Here is a 14,115-nt window from a genome sequence, read left to right on the forward strand (position 1 = left end):
TTAGTTACCATTTGGCTTGAATACTACTTTAAGAATGTAGTTTTAATGTGAGAATTCCTGCCTAGGCCATTTAACATCTTCAGAGTGATTATCTGATAAAGTCAAGACATGTGGCCTTGTGGATAGCTCCACATTATGTATCATCTTTGGGGGGGGCGGGGGTCATCTTTTTTGTCCTATTACATGTGTTGTAGACAGCTTCAGTAAGAGATGTGGTGTAATTGCTGCAGTAAGTTTACTATTATGTAGTTGGTTGTTAAACATGCTTTCTTTGAAGTGAAGCTTTTGTGTGGCCAACTTTGAAATGACACAAATGATTTTGGTGGCCGTTTATGAGCAGTGTGGCCATAAACAAAAACATGTTTCTTAATATACAAGGCTTATAAACCTGGCTTTATTGAAGCTACCTGACAGACTTAGCAAAGAATAAATAAATACCCATAATGTATTAATTAAAGCAGAATTTTAAAGTTTTATAAAATTAATTGTATATTTTAGATAAAATATTCTATCTTCTAAAATTGTCAGTGGTATATACATCAGGGGAAACTAGAACTTCTAGGTATTTTCATCATCTGTAAAATAAAGCCATATTCCGCCCCCGCCCCACCCCTCCCAAAGCCACATTTCTAAGTTCAGATATTCTAGAAATGACACACAGTTTTTTTCCCTTATCATTAAATGGATCCATCAGTGTTTTTGGAACTCATGTAAGAAGTAAGGTATGGCCCATCAGGGGTAGACGCATAAAGTTTAGCGTAAAGGATCCAGGTGAAATTAAAAATTGGGACCTTTTATTTTAGCTAATAATACGACAAAAATATTTTATAGGTGTGTGAAAGTATTTCTTATATTTTAATTTTAAATTTTATTTCATTTGTATAGACAGAGCCCATATTACAAGTATTAGCAATCTGAGCAATCTTAATATGGATATTAAGCCACACAGTTTTAAATTTTTACAGAATAATTATATGTATATATCTATATATATGTGTTAAGAAGCTCATTAAGAGTAGTATCTTAAAAACCCCATATAACTATGTAAATAACTCTCAAATTTTGTCTCTTATTATTTGTATTATAAATATTTGAGAATATTTACTTCTTAAATATTAAAAAGAAGGGGAGATTTCAACTAAGATTTTTGAGAAGTTAAATGGGGTGACAATATTTTTTCTAATAAGCAATTTCTGTGCAATTTTTCTCAAGGTTTGTTGGCATCCAAAGCTGTTGGGGTGGATGGTGCTGAAAAAAAGGAAGACTACAATGAAACAGCTCCAATGCTGGAGCAGGTATGAAATGGTAGCATTTGATTTTTTTCAAGGTTCCCACTGGAATGATCACGGAGCTCTATTATCTACGTAATTGAAATTGCCCTTTTGATCTGATAAGGGAATAGGAAGCTAATTAAGTGATGGTATATTTTTAACTCTGTCTTCTCCAAGGTATACAGATAAACTACAGACTTTGTTAGTGTTTGTTTTTAATAGACTGGCATTTAAAGCCTTTGTCTCCAAAATCTGAAGGCCTGGAGACAGGCATCCCAGGGTATAAGCTTCCAGCTGGATCACCTTTAACCAGCTTACAAAAAGACCCTTACACAAATACTTTTCATTTGTGAGTTAAAACAGGGTTTTTGACGTCTAATAAAGCTTCTTTTGTAAGAAGTTTCTTTTATATTGTAACAATTGGTGTTGTTAGACTATGTGTTTTATGAATTGATCAATGAGCCATACATTTTTGCTAGGATGTATATTTTAATAACTACAAAACAGAGTTTAGAAAACTATTAAGGATCTGTCTTTAAACCACCTAATAGAGGAATTTAAAAGTGAAGGTTGCAGTTGCTAGATTTTGCCTTGGCTACCTTCAGATTCCCGTAATTCCTGTACATAATGAACTGTGCATGCTTTTACATTCTCTAAGGGCTTAACTTCTTAGGCACTGTAAGACTATAAGAATACAGTAATAGCCATAACTGGATTTCCTTGGTTCTCCTGTTTTAAAATCTGAGCCTTAATGTAGTTTTAATATATCCTTTTTGTATTATTTTAATTTTCTTTATTAGTAGCCTAATAAAGAAGACTTTAAAATGAGTATCTTTTGCTCTTCCTTAGAGGCATTTTAAAAAATAGTCCAAATTTAATTGATATTGTATTGAGTTTTTCAGGGTTATTTTAGGCCTGGTTTGATAACAGTGCTTTGTTTTGGTGCCTCCGTTAATGTTGTATTAAATCAATGGTCTTTTAAATTGATTAATATGTCATTGAATCATACCTTCTGATTTTCTGTGATCATCAAACAGTTAAGTCTTTGCCGTTATTGTCAGTATATCAACCAAATTTTAATGACTTTTTTACTGTGTATTACTATATTCAGCATCCCAGAGATAACAGTATTTTGTATTTTCACCACTGTTTATGGTATTCTCAGAATGCAATAAATCAGGGACTTGGGTAATAAAATGTTTCTGGAAAATTCATTACAATGTCAATCTTTTATTACGCACAATCCTGCTGAGGTGAATGTGATTGTTAAAAGTACTTACTATATGTGAAAGGTAGTGTAGAGGGCAGTACCCGTCTTAGAAGAAAGTACAGAAAACATTTTGAAATTAAATTCAGGAGAGAAAGAAAGAAAATTGTAACTCGGCTATTTCTGTTTGCATAATTAAAAACATTTTGAGAGTCCTTGCCAGTTTTGTAACGAAGAGACCAATGATAATTACAATTTTGTAAATTCTTTTAGATTTTAAGGAGCGTTATGCTGTTTCCTATTTTTTGTCATTCAGGTTGATTCCAGTGTGATAATGTTTTGTAACCAACCTCTTAATTTTTATCCTACATGTTAGCTGTGCTGCAGAGTTAAAAAGCCGAGTTATAGAGCTCTTGATTACATCTCAGTTGGTATCAACAATAGACATAAAGGAGAAATATTGATTCTCATTAACCTGTTTCCTAACTAGTTAAAATACTCTTACTCATGGCATAGATTGATCATAGGCCTATAGCCAAACTTACTGTGCTAATGGATTTATTTTATTTATATATATGAAAAAAATTCAAACTCTGTGGTCTTGAACCCCAATTCTTAGCTTATTAATTATAGATTATTTAATTGTATTAGGGAAATGTAATGTTATATTTACTTTTGGATAAACTTTGCATTAGATGCATAATAATTCAGTAAGTTTTTTAAAATGTTAATTTGTCCTTGTTTAGAAGTTAAGCACCTTATCAAGAAATTAAGTTTCAAAATCTTGTTTTATAACTTTGTAACTGGAGAGTAATGGATGCTGTAGTAATGTCTTTCACATATGTGAAGATGAACAATAAAATTGTTTATTTACAAGTAATGGCTCTAATTACTTTTCTGGCAACACCTTTTATGATAAGCTTAGGAATACTTTCCATTTATGGAGTACCTTTCAAGTAATTGATCTGCACTTATACACATTTATAATGAGTAGATTCAAGAATAGAAATGACGACAGCTGAGTGAACGGGACACTTGACATCTGGCCTCTGATGTGATATGGCCAACATGCCCTCTGTAATGCATTCCGAGGTGCCCTCCTGAATACCAAAGATACACCTTTTTTCCCTACCAAAATTTGAGTGCTTGTATTGTAATGGGAATAGAATTATTAAATTATTTGTTTCCCAGACTATGATCTTTCATATTCCAGAGAACTGTAGACTGGATGGTCATCTCTCACAAAGATAAGAAAACAAAAAGGTTTCTTGGAGACAAGCATGTGGCTCATAGTCCTAGCAGTTTGACTCTTTTGTTGAGGCCTATTGCAATATAGATTTTTTTTAAAAAATGTATTTTATGTTTTACTCTCAGACAAATATATCAGAAAGAGACATAGGATAGGCATTCCAGCACCACACACTGAAAATTCATCCTGTGTGGCTATATTGAACAATGGACACGTTCACACATTTTTACAGATGTAGGAAATTGCCAAATGAATAAAAATATTCTTTATGAAAGAACTGACAGAGTTCTAATTTTTTTTTAAAAGTATCAGTTGGCAGGAAGAAGGTAAAAACTCTCATCTAAGAATGCGACGTATTTTGTTTTTAAATCCAATGTTTTTAACTTACACTTTCTCTTTGTTTTTTTTTTTTGTTGTTGTTGCTTGTTTTGTATTGTTTTTTAGTCTTTTAACTCTATATTGCTGGTGGCTCTGATTTCATGATGCATCATGCATATGAAACTTCAGCTTTCAGCACTAAAATGAGTTAAAGATAATGTTTCGTTAATTTGGTCATTGTTTTCCTGTTGAGATCTTTCTTTAAAGGGAAACTGTCTACTTAGACCTCCCAATTAAACTTGATGAATTATTTTATAAGAAAGCAGCTGGAAGTCAAAAGCTTCAGCGTATTTCTCTAATGCTCTAAAACATGAACATGCTATTTATTTACTCAGTGTTATTAATTTTATTGGCTTTTAAGGTTCTTAAAGGAGTATATTACAACTTGAAAATATTTGTTTAGTAAGCTTACATCTTATATTCTGAGAATAGTATGAATAACATTTAAAAAAATTTAGACTGAAAGTTGACAGCATCCCTTTAAAGATGGCCTATTCAACTTTTAGTTAATAATTTGTGGGGTTCTTTTTGGTTTTTCATTTGTAATAGAAATGTTATATGTTGCTTAACAATGTTTTTGGATACTAAAGTTGCTTAACAATCAAAATAGAATACAAGAACAAAAATGAAGAAACCAAAATAAAAATATCAATTTTTTATTATTTATTCAGGCGATTTCACCTAAACCTCAAAGTCAGAAAAAAAATGAAGCTGACATTAGCAGTTCTGCCAACACTCAGAAACCTGCACTGTTATCCTCAACTTTGTCTTCAGGGAAGGCTCGCAGCAAGAAATGCAAACATGAATCTGGAGATTCTTCTGGGTGTATAAAACCCCCTAAATCACCTCTTTCCCCAGAATTAATACAAGTCGAGGATTTGACGCTTGTATCTCAGCTTTCTTCTTCAGTGATAAATAAAACTAGTGAGCACAGATTTTTAAAAAATAGTTATATCCTATAAGATACATTAAAAACAGTTTGATTGTAGTTATATTGTATTTTTATGAAGTTGCTTTTTAAAACTCAAGCTTAAGTAGATATGATAGGGAAGCTTGAAACTATTTCAGGGGCAAAAACCATTTCTTACTGATTTATTGTTCAGGAACTACTGCTGGTTGAGAAACCTTACCATTTCATAACACAATTTCCACTATTGTTTGACCCTCCTCAGCTAATAATTCAAGCATAATGAGAGGCCTGATTCATTACAAAAAAAAAAAAAAAAAAAGAAGAAAGCTATAAAATACCCACAGTAGATCTTTTAACTCCTAAAATTATTCCTGTTCCAATAGATACTTGTATGTTACTTGGTGTCCCCACTTGTATGTCATCTCCCTCTCTGATGCATTTTATTCATTCTTATTCTAATATTTACAGTGTAGACTTCAGTTTTATCTTATTAATGAAAGCAGAATACCTCCTTGATCATATCTTTAAAGATTTTACTGTTCAGTACAAACTAATTTTTCAAGAGTTAACTTAATCTTTTTAAAAGTAACATTTTAATATGGGTTTAGATGTATATGAGACAAGATTTACGTTGACCCTGAGTTTCTCACAGTATTTTAGTATTCTAAGAGACGCGAAAACCACATACCTGGAAAGCCAATGGTTAAATAACTTTTGGTCTTTATGCAAAAATATGAAATAGTATCAGTAAATGAATATAACATGTTTCCTTATCAACTATTCCATGTTATATCTTCCAGAATAATTAAAGATGTTGGCATTGAGAAGAGTTTTGTTAATCAAACCCATTAACCTCTTTTTCATTTAGTTGCCGCATTTTCTACTAAACCATACTTGATCCCTTCAGATCAATTTTTTTTTTTTTTTGGTTCCCTTTAATGGATAGAGAGGATGGGGACATAAAAACTCAAGTGTTTCCTCAAGAGTTTCATTTGGCACTTATCATGAAACATTATTGGTCACTGAAATGTCACATGACAGAAGCATTCTATTTCCAAATTGTTTTATGTGTTGGTATTCTAACCACAGTATTATAACAATTGGATTTTACTTTTTGTCAGTTGTTACTATGCCTTTCATTTTGATTGTTATAAAATTACTCTTTAATACCCAAACATCCATTCTTTAGACCTACCACTTTTATTTACCTTTCTAAATTAATATGAATACATTGACCTATGTAATCCTGCCTGTTCTAAGTAGTTGAACATGTTTATATGCCAAACAGAAAGATGAAATCTAAAAATTAAAAGGAAACATTTTCAAATATTTGTTAAATTGTAAAGATGCTTAAATGACTCACCACGTTAGTTGTTTTAAAAAAAAAAAGTGTGAAGGCAAGAGCAATGTTATAATCTTAAAAATTCTCATTATTTGCTCACAATAAGTATATAAAATTGTTTGTATTCAATTTTTTTTTAATGAATCAGGCCAGACATGTGTTTTAAGACTCCATTTGGGGGAACGATGATGGGATAAAATTATTTACATTAGTTTTATTTTGGCAAGTAAAGTTAAGCACTAACTCTATATAATGTATGTCACTATGCCCCAGCCTTTTTCATTTCCTTAGAGTTTCTAGATTTGTAATGTAGCAAAAGGAATATATATCTTTTTTATTAATCTTTTGCTGTAAAAAGACTGTTTTCCCAAAGGAAAAATGGCAATTTACACAATAATCTGCTATTAGAGAATTAACTATAGTCTGTCACTTGGGGGAGCTCCTTGAAATTAATGTTCCATGTCATTTTCTTTTAGTTCGAGTAGGTTTTCGATTTTCTAATTTTTGATTAATCCATTTTCTGAATGAGGGCACAATTTTTGCCTTTGGAACATGCCATTCCTTGTGGATATCTTATAATAACATCAAAGGGCAGAATATGAATCCTTTTTCCCATTTATCTCCTTAAATATTATAAGATAATCTTGGTATGTATCTGCTTCGTGAACATTGAAGATCTTTTTCTAGGTCCTCCACAGCCTGTGAATCCCCCTAGACCTTTCAAGCATAGTGAGCGGAGAAGAAGATCTCAGCGTTTAGCCACCTTACCCATGCCTGATGATTCTGTAGAAAAGGTTTCTTCTCCCTCTCCAGCCACTGATGGGAAACTATTCTCCATCAGTTCTCAAAATCACCAAGAGTCTTCAGTTCCAGAGGGTAATGTATATTGATTTCCTATAGAACCAAACATAAAAGAAGCTAAAGAAAAAACTGAGATAAACATTATTAGTATATTAAGAAATTTCTGCTCTTTTCTCCTTACATCTTGCATCTTTTGGAGTTAGAAGCACTTTATTTATTGAGTGCCTTCTTTGTGCCAGGCAGTGTTTAACCTGTGTAGCACTTGAATCCACATTGATAGTAACTGAGCTGTTTTATCTGTGTTGACATTGTATTACATTCTTTATTTTGTGTAGTGCCTGACTTTGCCCATTTGCCACTTGAGAAGCTGGAACCCTGTCTCCCTCTCGACTTAAGTCGTGGTTCAGAAGTTACAACACCACTACCCCCAGATTCCTTCTACCATAATGAATGTTCCAGGGCAGAGAAGGAAGATACACAGATGATTATAAATCCTTCTTCCAAAACAGTAACCGATGGAAGAGGAGCTCCAACAACAGGTAAAAAGACTTAGAAGTAACGAGCTGGCTGTTACTGGGTGTGAACATTTTGATTTTAGCTACATTATTATAATTCCCATAGAATTCCTTTTTATAAATATTTTCATGTTTCATCCATTTGTGGATGATAGAGTTTTTCTACTTAAAAGTTCTTTTGTGTGACCATTTTGTGGTCTTTTTCCCTGGACATGCTGCTTATTGTCAATTTAGTCTTATTTCCTTTTCCCTGCTTCTTTCTTATCTCCTGCTTCGAACTAAATAAAAATATTGAGCTAATAGTAACAGTATACTACACTATTTCTTAGTACTTATTGGACTTCTGTTTGCTCCCCATGTTGTCTTACATTTATAGTAAAAGTGCCAGGATTTTATGTGTTTATTTTGTTTTCATTTCTGTTTATACCATGGGTGTCAGAAAATTATATACACATTTTACGTGATCTTGTTGGAAGTAAAATCGATCATTCCCCAAAAGTGTATAAATTGTGGGTAAAATGGATGTGTGTAGCTTGTCTAGGTACACTTGACCAGCAACAGTATCTTCAATACAACTTCAAAAAGTAATACATAGGTAACATCTCTTAAAATGTGTATGCATTTTTGGCTTTTTTGGCACCCTATCTATATAATGCTTACACATTTTAAGAAAGGAATAAACTGCATTGAAATTTTAATACTCAATATATACTGATAACAAAAGGTGAATACAAGTCACATTGAGCACTTCTTATAATTGCAGAAGTCAAATGGGAATTGAGTACTATGAATTTAATAGAGTTTTTTCTTTCTTAAAATGTGTATACACGTTTTTGGTACCCTCTGTGTGTATGTTTTGGTTGGTCAGGGTCCATATTCATTATAAAAGTACATTTTGTTACTGTTGAATTTTAAAACTTTATGTAAAAGACATTTTCTGGATTATTTTTGTCAAATTAAAACTCTTGGGGCATTTAGAATGAGGAAGATTTTAGCCAGTAACTATGTAACAGACTTAGATTTTTACTTTCTTGTGTGCAAAACTTGTGCACACTGCTGAGTTTAGCAGTTGCTAAAGGATTGATGAGATTATGGAAATGATCCAATTATTACCTGCAACTGTTCTTAACAGGTGAAAATTTGCTTTCACTTGGGTTTCCAGTACAGATAACAAGCTTTTGCTAATCTGTGCACATTCTGCTATCATAATGGGTGCTGACATCACTAACCAAAGTTAAGAATACTGTGCTGTGCACATTACCAGCAAACTTAAATGGTGCCTTCGTAAAAAGTGTGCCTTTGTTTTATTTTATTACCAGAATCCTTTATTTAACATAGCCATCCAGTTTTAGGTAGGGGTGCAGCCTCAGAAAATCTTCTTTCAGTATGTGGGAAGGTAGATTGGATCAGGTTTTCTAAAAAGTAGCATTTTCGTAAAAAAACTTCACTCGTGTACTTTCAGGTACCTTAGGCCAACAGATAACTGTTGCTCCCTTTTCAAAATCTTCTTAAGGAAATTTAAAATCTAGAAAGGTTGCAAGCTAATAACTGAAATATAATTAGTCTGAGTTAGTAGGACAAAAAAGCATGTCATAAACTCTACCTAATCCGTGGTGAGGTTTGAAATGGCCTTCAATTTTATTCCAATATTTTGCATCAACTTTACATTTACGATTTAAAAGCCTTTTTGTTTTAAATTGGTTTCAGTTTATTTTCCACAGTTGTTCAAAACAAACTACAACTAGAGATTTTGTAATCTACCTCCGCCCCTACACCAAATGATCTGTGGCTTCTGCAGAAGCTGAGGTTTCCATGGAGAGTCTCTGGGATTGCCTCTTTTTTATGCAGAACAATCTGCAATACTTAGCATACCAGAAAGGGCTTTAGAAATGACTCTGTATTACTAGTTTTAAATTGTATGCAGGCAGGCATGGTTCAAAGTACTCTTTTATTTCAATCAAAATAACTCCATTTGGTTTTTGGATTTTGTTTTTACATTATGTGTGAGACTGCCATATGAAATTTTATATTAGAATATGTTCTGTGAATATTAGTTTATTATTCCATAAACAAGTACTAGTATTTGGTTTCTAAACTTAGAGTATGGTGAAATAACTTCTGGTAAACTAAATTTATCCTCTTGTTGAATTTTATGATAGGTCTGTATTTTTAAAGTCCACCATTATTGCATATATGACTCCTTATTTTCATATCTTGTATAAAATGTTGACAACCATTTGTTCTCCCAATTTCATTTTTGAAATTTTACCATTTATGAAATCTAAAGGCTCAGGAATCATTAACAGAGGTGTCTAACCTTTTATTTTTCTTCTGCTGCACATTGGAAGAATAAGCATTATTCTGGGGGCACACAGTAAATGTACAAACATTAATGAAAGCTGATATGACACCCAGATAAGCCAAAAAAGCCCTCACAAATCAGTATGAGGCTTTAAGGGCTACGTATTGGAGACCCCTGTACTAGAACATGAAAACTGAATCCAGAACTGGGTCTCCTGAAAGCCCTCTGGGAATGACTGATCATTCTACTGTGCCAACCTCTGTGTCCTGGAGGAATGGTTTTTAGCTATGTTCTTTGTCTCCCAAGTACCATGAGGGGTGGCACATATTCCAGTCAGGAATGATAGCAGGAAGGCAGTGCCTTTAATCTGACTCCCTGGCTCCACTTCCACCATTGTTCTTCTTTTGTCATGGAGACTGAGTGCTCCAGAGAAACAGGAACCTTAGAGGGAATGCTGCTTCTGAATGTATCTGTACCACAGAGGATGTAGAAAGCACATTTCTTAGTTTGCGTTGTGAATGCTTTATGGCTTTCATGAAAATTGTGTAGGCTCGGCGCCTGTAGCTAAGTGGCTAGGGTGCCATCCACGTACACCAGGGCTGGCAGGTTCGAACCCAGCCTGGGCCTGCCAAACAACAATGACAGCTACAACAATAAAATAGCTGGATGGGCGTCTGTAGTCCCAGCTACTTGGGAGGCTGAGTTAAGAGAATCGCTTAAGCCCAAGAGTTTGAGGTTGCTGTGAGTTGTGATTTTACAGCACTCTACTGAGGGTGACATAGTGAGACTCTGTCTCAAAAAAAAAAAAGAAAAGAAAATTGTGTAAAATTTATAGGGCTTTCATGGTATGATAATTAGTAAACAGAAAAAAGTGATGCATTTGTTCAGTAGATACTAAGGAAATTTAATCATATTTCTATTTGTTGTGGTATATTCCTTTCATTTTTTTCTAATAACAAATGGAAATATTCTTATTTAATCTGAAACTTACATAGAGACTTAAAACATTTGAGTAGGGTTGTATTTTTATGTTTAAATTATATAAAATGTTTGAAATATGACAAATGAAATGCCAGCTTTTTTAATACTGTTATAGAGTAACTAAAAAATCACAAAGTAACTGATATCAAAGCATAATTTAATAGACATTTTAAATTCACTGTGGTATCTTTCTTAGATCAACCCTAGCCACAAATGAGTGTTAGCATTGTGAATGGTTTAATATAAGTTGAGTAACTTAATTAAATGTATCAGTATCAGTTAGCTACACAGTAATTGAGGTACAATATTGGTTTTAAAATGTATTTTGAACTATTAGTAATATCTCAGTGTCACAAGATTGTAAATATTCATTTTTATTTTACATTTATACATAGACCAAAAGTGGTTTGTAGAATAATTCTATTGTGGCCATTATCTAACAATGAATTCATGATGGAGCTCAAAAGTGTTTTAGGCAATAAGATATTAAATATTAGTTTAAAAATTTTATACAGGTTGTTGAAAACCAGTGTACATTCATATAGAGTTTATTATTTCATTTGGATGATCTGAACAGCATTCATATACCTGTCACAGAAACAGATAAGGTATATAGACCTTGTGCTCACATGGATTGCCAAAGACAGTGATGCTAAGGGTAAATCTTTACTGATTGCCTAGTTTAGTTATCTTAACTTTTTTTAATGGCTAGACTTATATTTATGCAATTTCTGGAAATGTTGGTCTCAAATTATATTCTTACCACAAAAGAGAAAGAAAGAAAAACTGCTTATTCACCAAGCACTGGATTAAATATTTCACGTGTTTTGATCCATAATCCTTTAACAAAGTAGATATACTTATTTCTTTTTTTTTTCATTTTTGATATACTAATTTCTATTTGACAGATAAGTAAATTAAAACACAAAGACATTAAATGACATTCTTGAGGTCATAATAGCTAGTAATGGTGGATTCAGCATTTGAACCTCGGTAGTCTGAAGGAACAAAAATCATCTTTAATTTATTGCTTTTTTGAAGTAAGAAATCTGGCAATAAAATAATATAGACCTTTAGGAGAAAGCGAGGCTTATGTAGCGTTTTGTGAACAATTATATTAATAATTTAAAACAGCATCCCATACTTTTGTCTCTAACTAAACTTGCATCTTTTCCCCCTAACCCACAGGAATATTGAAAACAGAAAAAAAAGTGAAATTGGAAGAAAAAAGCTCAACAGCATTTGGTATGAACAGAAAGTAATCTTTAAGCAAAAGACTATAAACCTTGACAGAGAGGGAGGACATAGTCTACCCCTTACTCTTTACCCGTTAATGCTTCTTTAGGTGTAAGTGATCATCTGTTTTAGTACTTATTAGTGTTAGTCAGCTCCAGATACATGATTTATTAAATATATATCTTGTATTATCTGTATTTTTTTGCAGAGGGAGCCTCTGGCTTTCTCTGAGAACTTTTGTGTTTATCATCCCTAGCTAAAATTATGTCTATTTAAAAATAAGCCTCTATTTAATATTGTTAAGACAGAGGATGCATTTAAATAGTCTTTACTTCAGACTTTCTTCTTTGATATGCCTTATAAATAAGTTCATTTTTTTTGCTATCTTTTCTCTCCTCTGTGCTGTGATGACTAAAAGTGATGAGGTAATGAATAATGGTCTTAAATATTCTATAGATTGGATAACTAGAGCTTGGGTCACTTAAAAGTTGGTTAAATATGTTTGATAAATTGTAGGCTAAACCATTCTGACTTAGAACAATAACTGCTAGGATATATGTGATGATTAATTTGAAATAGAATGTTCTGAGATATTGCTCTGACATTTTTTTTTTTTTTTAAGTACACGTGATTGGGGAAAATAATGCTGTAATAATGAAATAAATTTGTGTCTTTACGTTCTTAGCCTTCATTCTTGTATGTACATGGAAAGTGTTGAAAGACTGAAGGAGTTATATAAGAATTCTTTTTTAAAAATTTTTCCAAAGAAAGGTCCATTAAGTTTTTTTTCTAATCTTCTAATATATTTTCTCATTAAATTATATATGAAAAAACAGGGTCTCCTCAGTCAAGTCTTTTATAAATTATGGAGTTTAACTTCTTGCTGCTTTGGAAAATTGAGGATATTACTCATTTATAGGTTTTTAACTGCTGTCTGTATTAACTTTAAGGTGTCAGGAGTTGGGATTTCTCAACATTGCTAATGAAGATCTCCTCTTTAGGCCAATAAGCTAATCAGCAGTTCCAGACTCTCATGACATGAACAGTTTAATTGCATCCATCCACTTTGGGCAGGTGACTGGAATAGCTGATTAAAACATAAATGCTGCTTTTAGGTTAACTGCAAAGGAACAGCTCAGGATCAGTCATGATTACTAAAGTATTCGCTTTTAATCTCTTAGGTAAGAGGAAAGAAAAGGATAAGGAAAGAAAAGAGAAGAGAGACAAAGATCACTATAAGCCAAAACAGAAGAAGAAGAAGAAAAAGAAAAAGAAATCTAAACAGCATGGTAAGTACGCTATGATAGCTGTTCCCATTTTTTAAAAGTTCTAAGATTTCTTGGACTCCCCTTTTCTTTTGCCAAAGTAAAGGTCTGACAGGATCCCCACTTATTGAGAACTGAGACACTCTTGTAGCTTTTCTTTGTCTTATAATTTCAAAAAATACACTTTGTTTACTACAGTAAATTAATGATTACAACTGATAGAGACGTTCCTTTCTAGCATTATGCTAGACTAGTTCCTCTGACCAAGCACCAGCATACTCAAGAAATTATTCTCAATCTGGAATTGTAGAGTCCCTTAAATTAGTTTTCAAGAATGAGGTAAAATAAAGAATTGCAGAATTTGCTATCCACAGTCCATATCTAAAGGAAATCCTAAAGGGTATACTCAAAGGGTGAAGGAAAATGACAAAAGGAAGATTCAAGATTCTGGAAGACATGACGAGCAAAGTGTAAATATGTGGGTAAAACTAAACACTGATAGTGTAAAATGATTTCTGGGGAAAAACAGAACAAAAATGTGAAGCATAACTTGTACATATATTGGGAGGAGCATTCTTGTATTTCAGTGTTTTTAAGCTCCTTGAAACACTTTTTTTAAACTTTAGTAAGTTTTAAATCTGCATGTAAAAATTCTAAC

The 14,115-nt window shown here is 32.6% G+C and overlaps 1 protein-coding gene across 11 annotated transcripts in view; it reads left to right on the forward strand.

The window, feature by feature from the left end:
* Positions 1-14,115, forward strand: part of PHF20L1 (PHD finger protein 20 like 1) — a 77,402-nt gene that overhangs the window by 33,914 nt on the left and 29,373 nt on the right. For all 11 annotated transcript variants that reach the window (XM_053558251.1, XM_053558255.1, XM_053558256.1 and 8 more), the window contains 6 exons: positions 1,213-1,295; positions 4,777-5,029; positions 7,045-7,233; positions 7,494-7,697; positions 12,145-12,201; positions 13,374-13,481. In XM_053558251.1, the coding sequence (XP_053414226.1) occupies positions 1,213-1,295; positions 4,777-5,029; positions 7,045-7,233; positions 7,494-7,697; positions 12,145-12,201; positions 13,374-13,481 (894 nt within the window). The remainder of the gene's footprint in view (positions 1-1,212; positions 1,296-4,776; positions 5,030-7,044; positions 7,234-7,493; positions 7,698-12,144; positions 12,202-13,373; positions 13,482-14,115) is intronic.

This window comes from Nycticebus coucang, chromosome 13 (assembly GCF_027406575.1).
Source record: "Nycticebus coucang isolate mNycCou1 chromosome 13, mNycCou1.pri, whole genome shotgun sequence".
Taxonomy (NCBI): domain Eukaryota; kingdom Metazoa; phylum Chordata; class Mammalia; order Primates; family Lorisidae; genus Nycticebus; species Nycticebus coucang.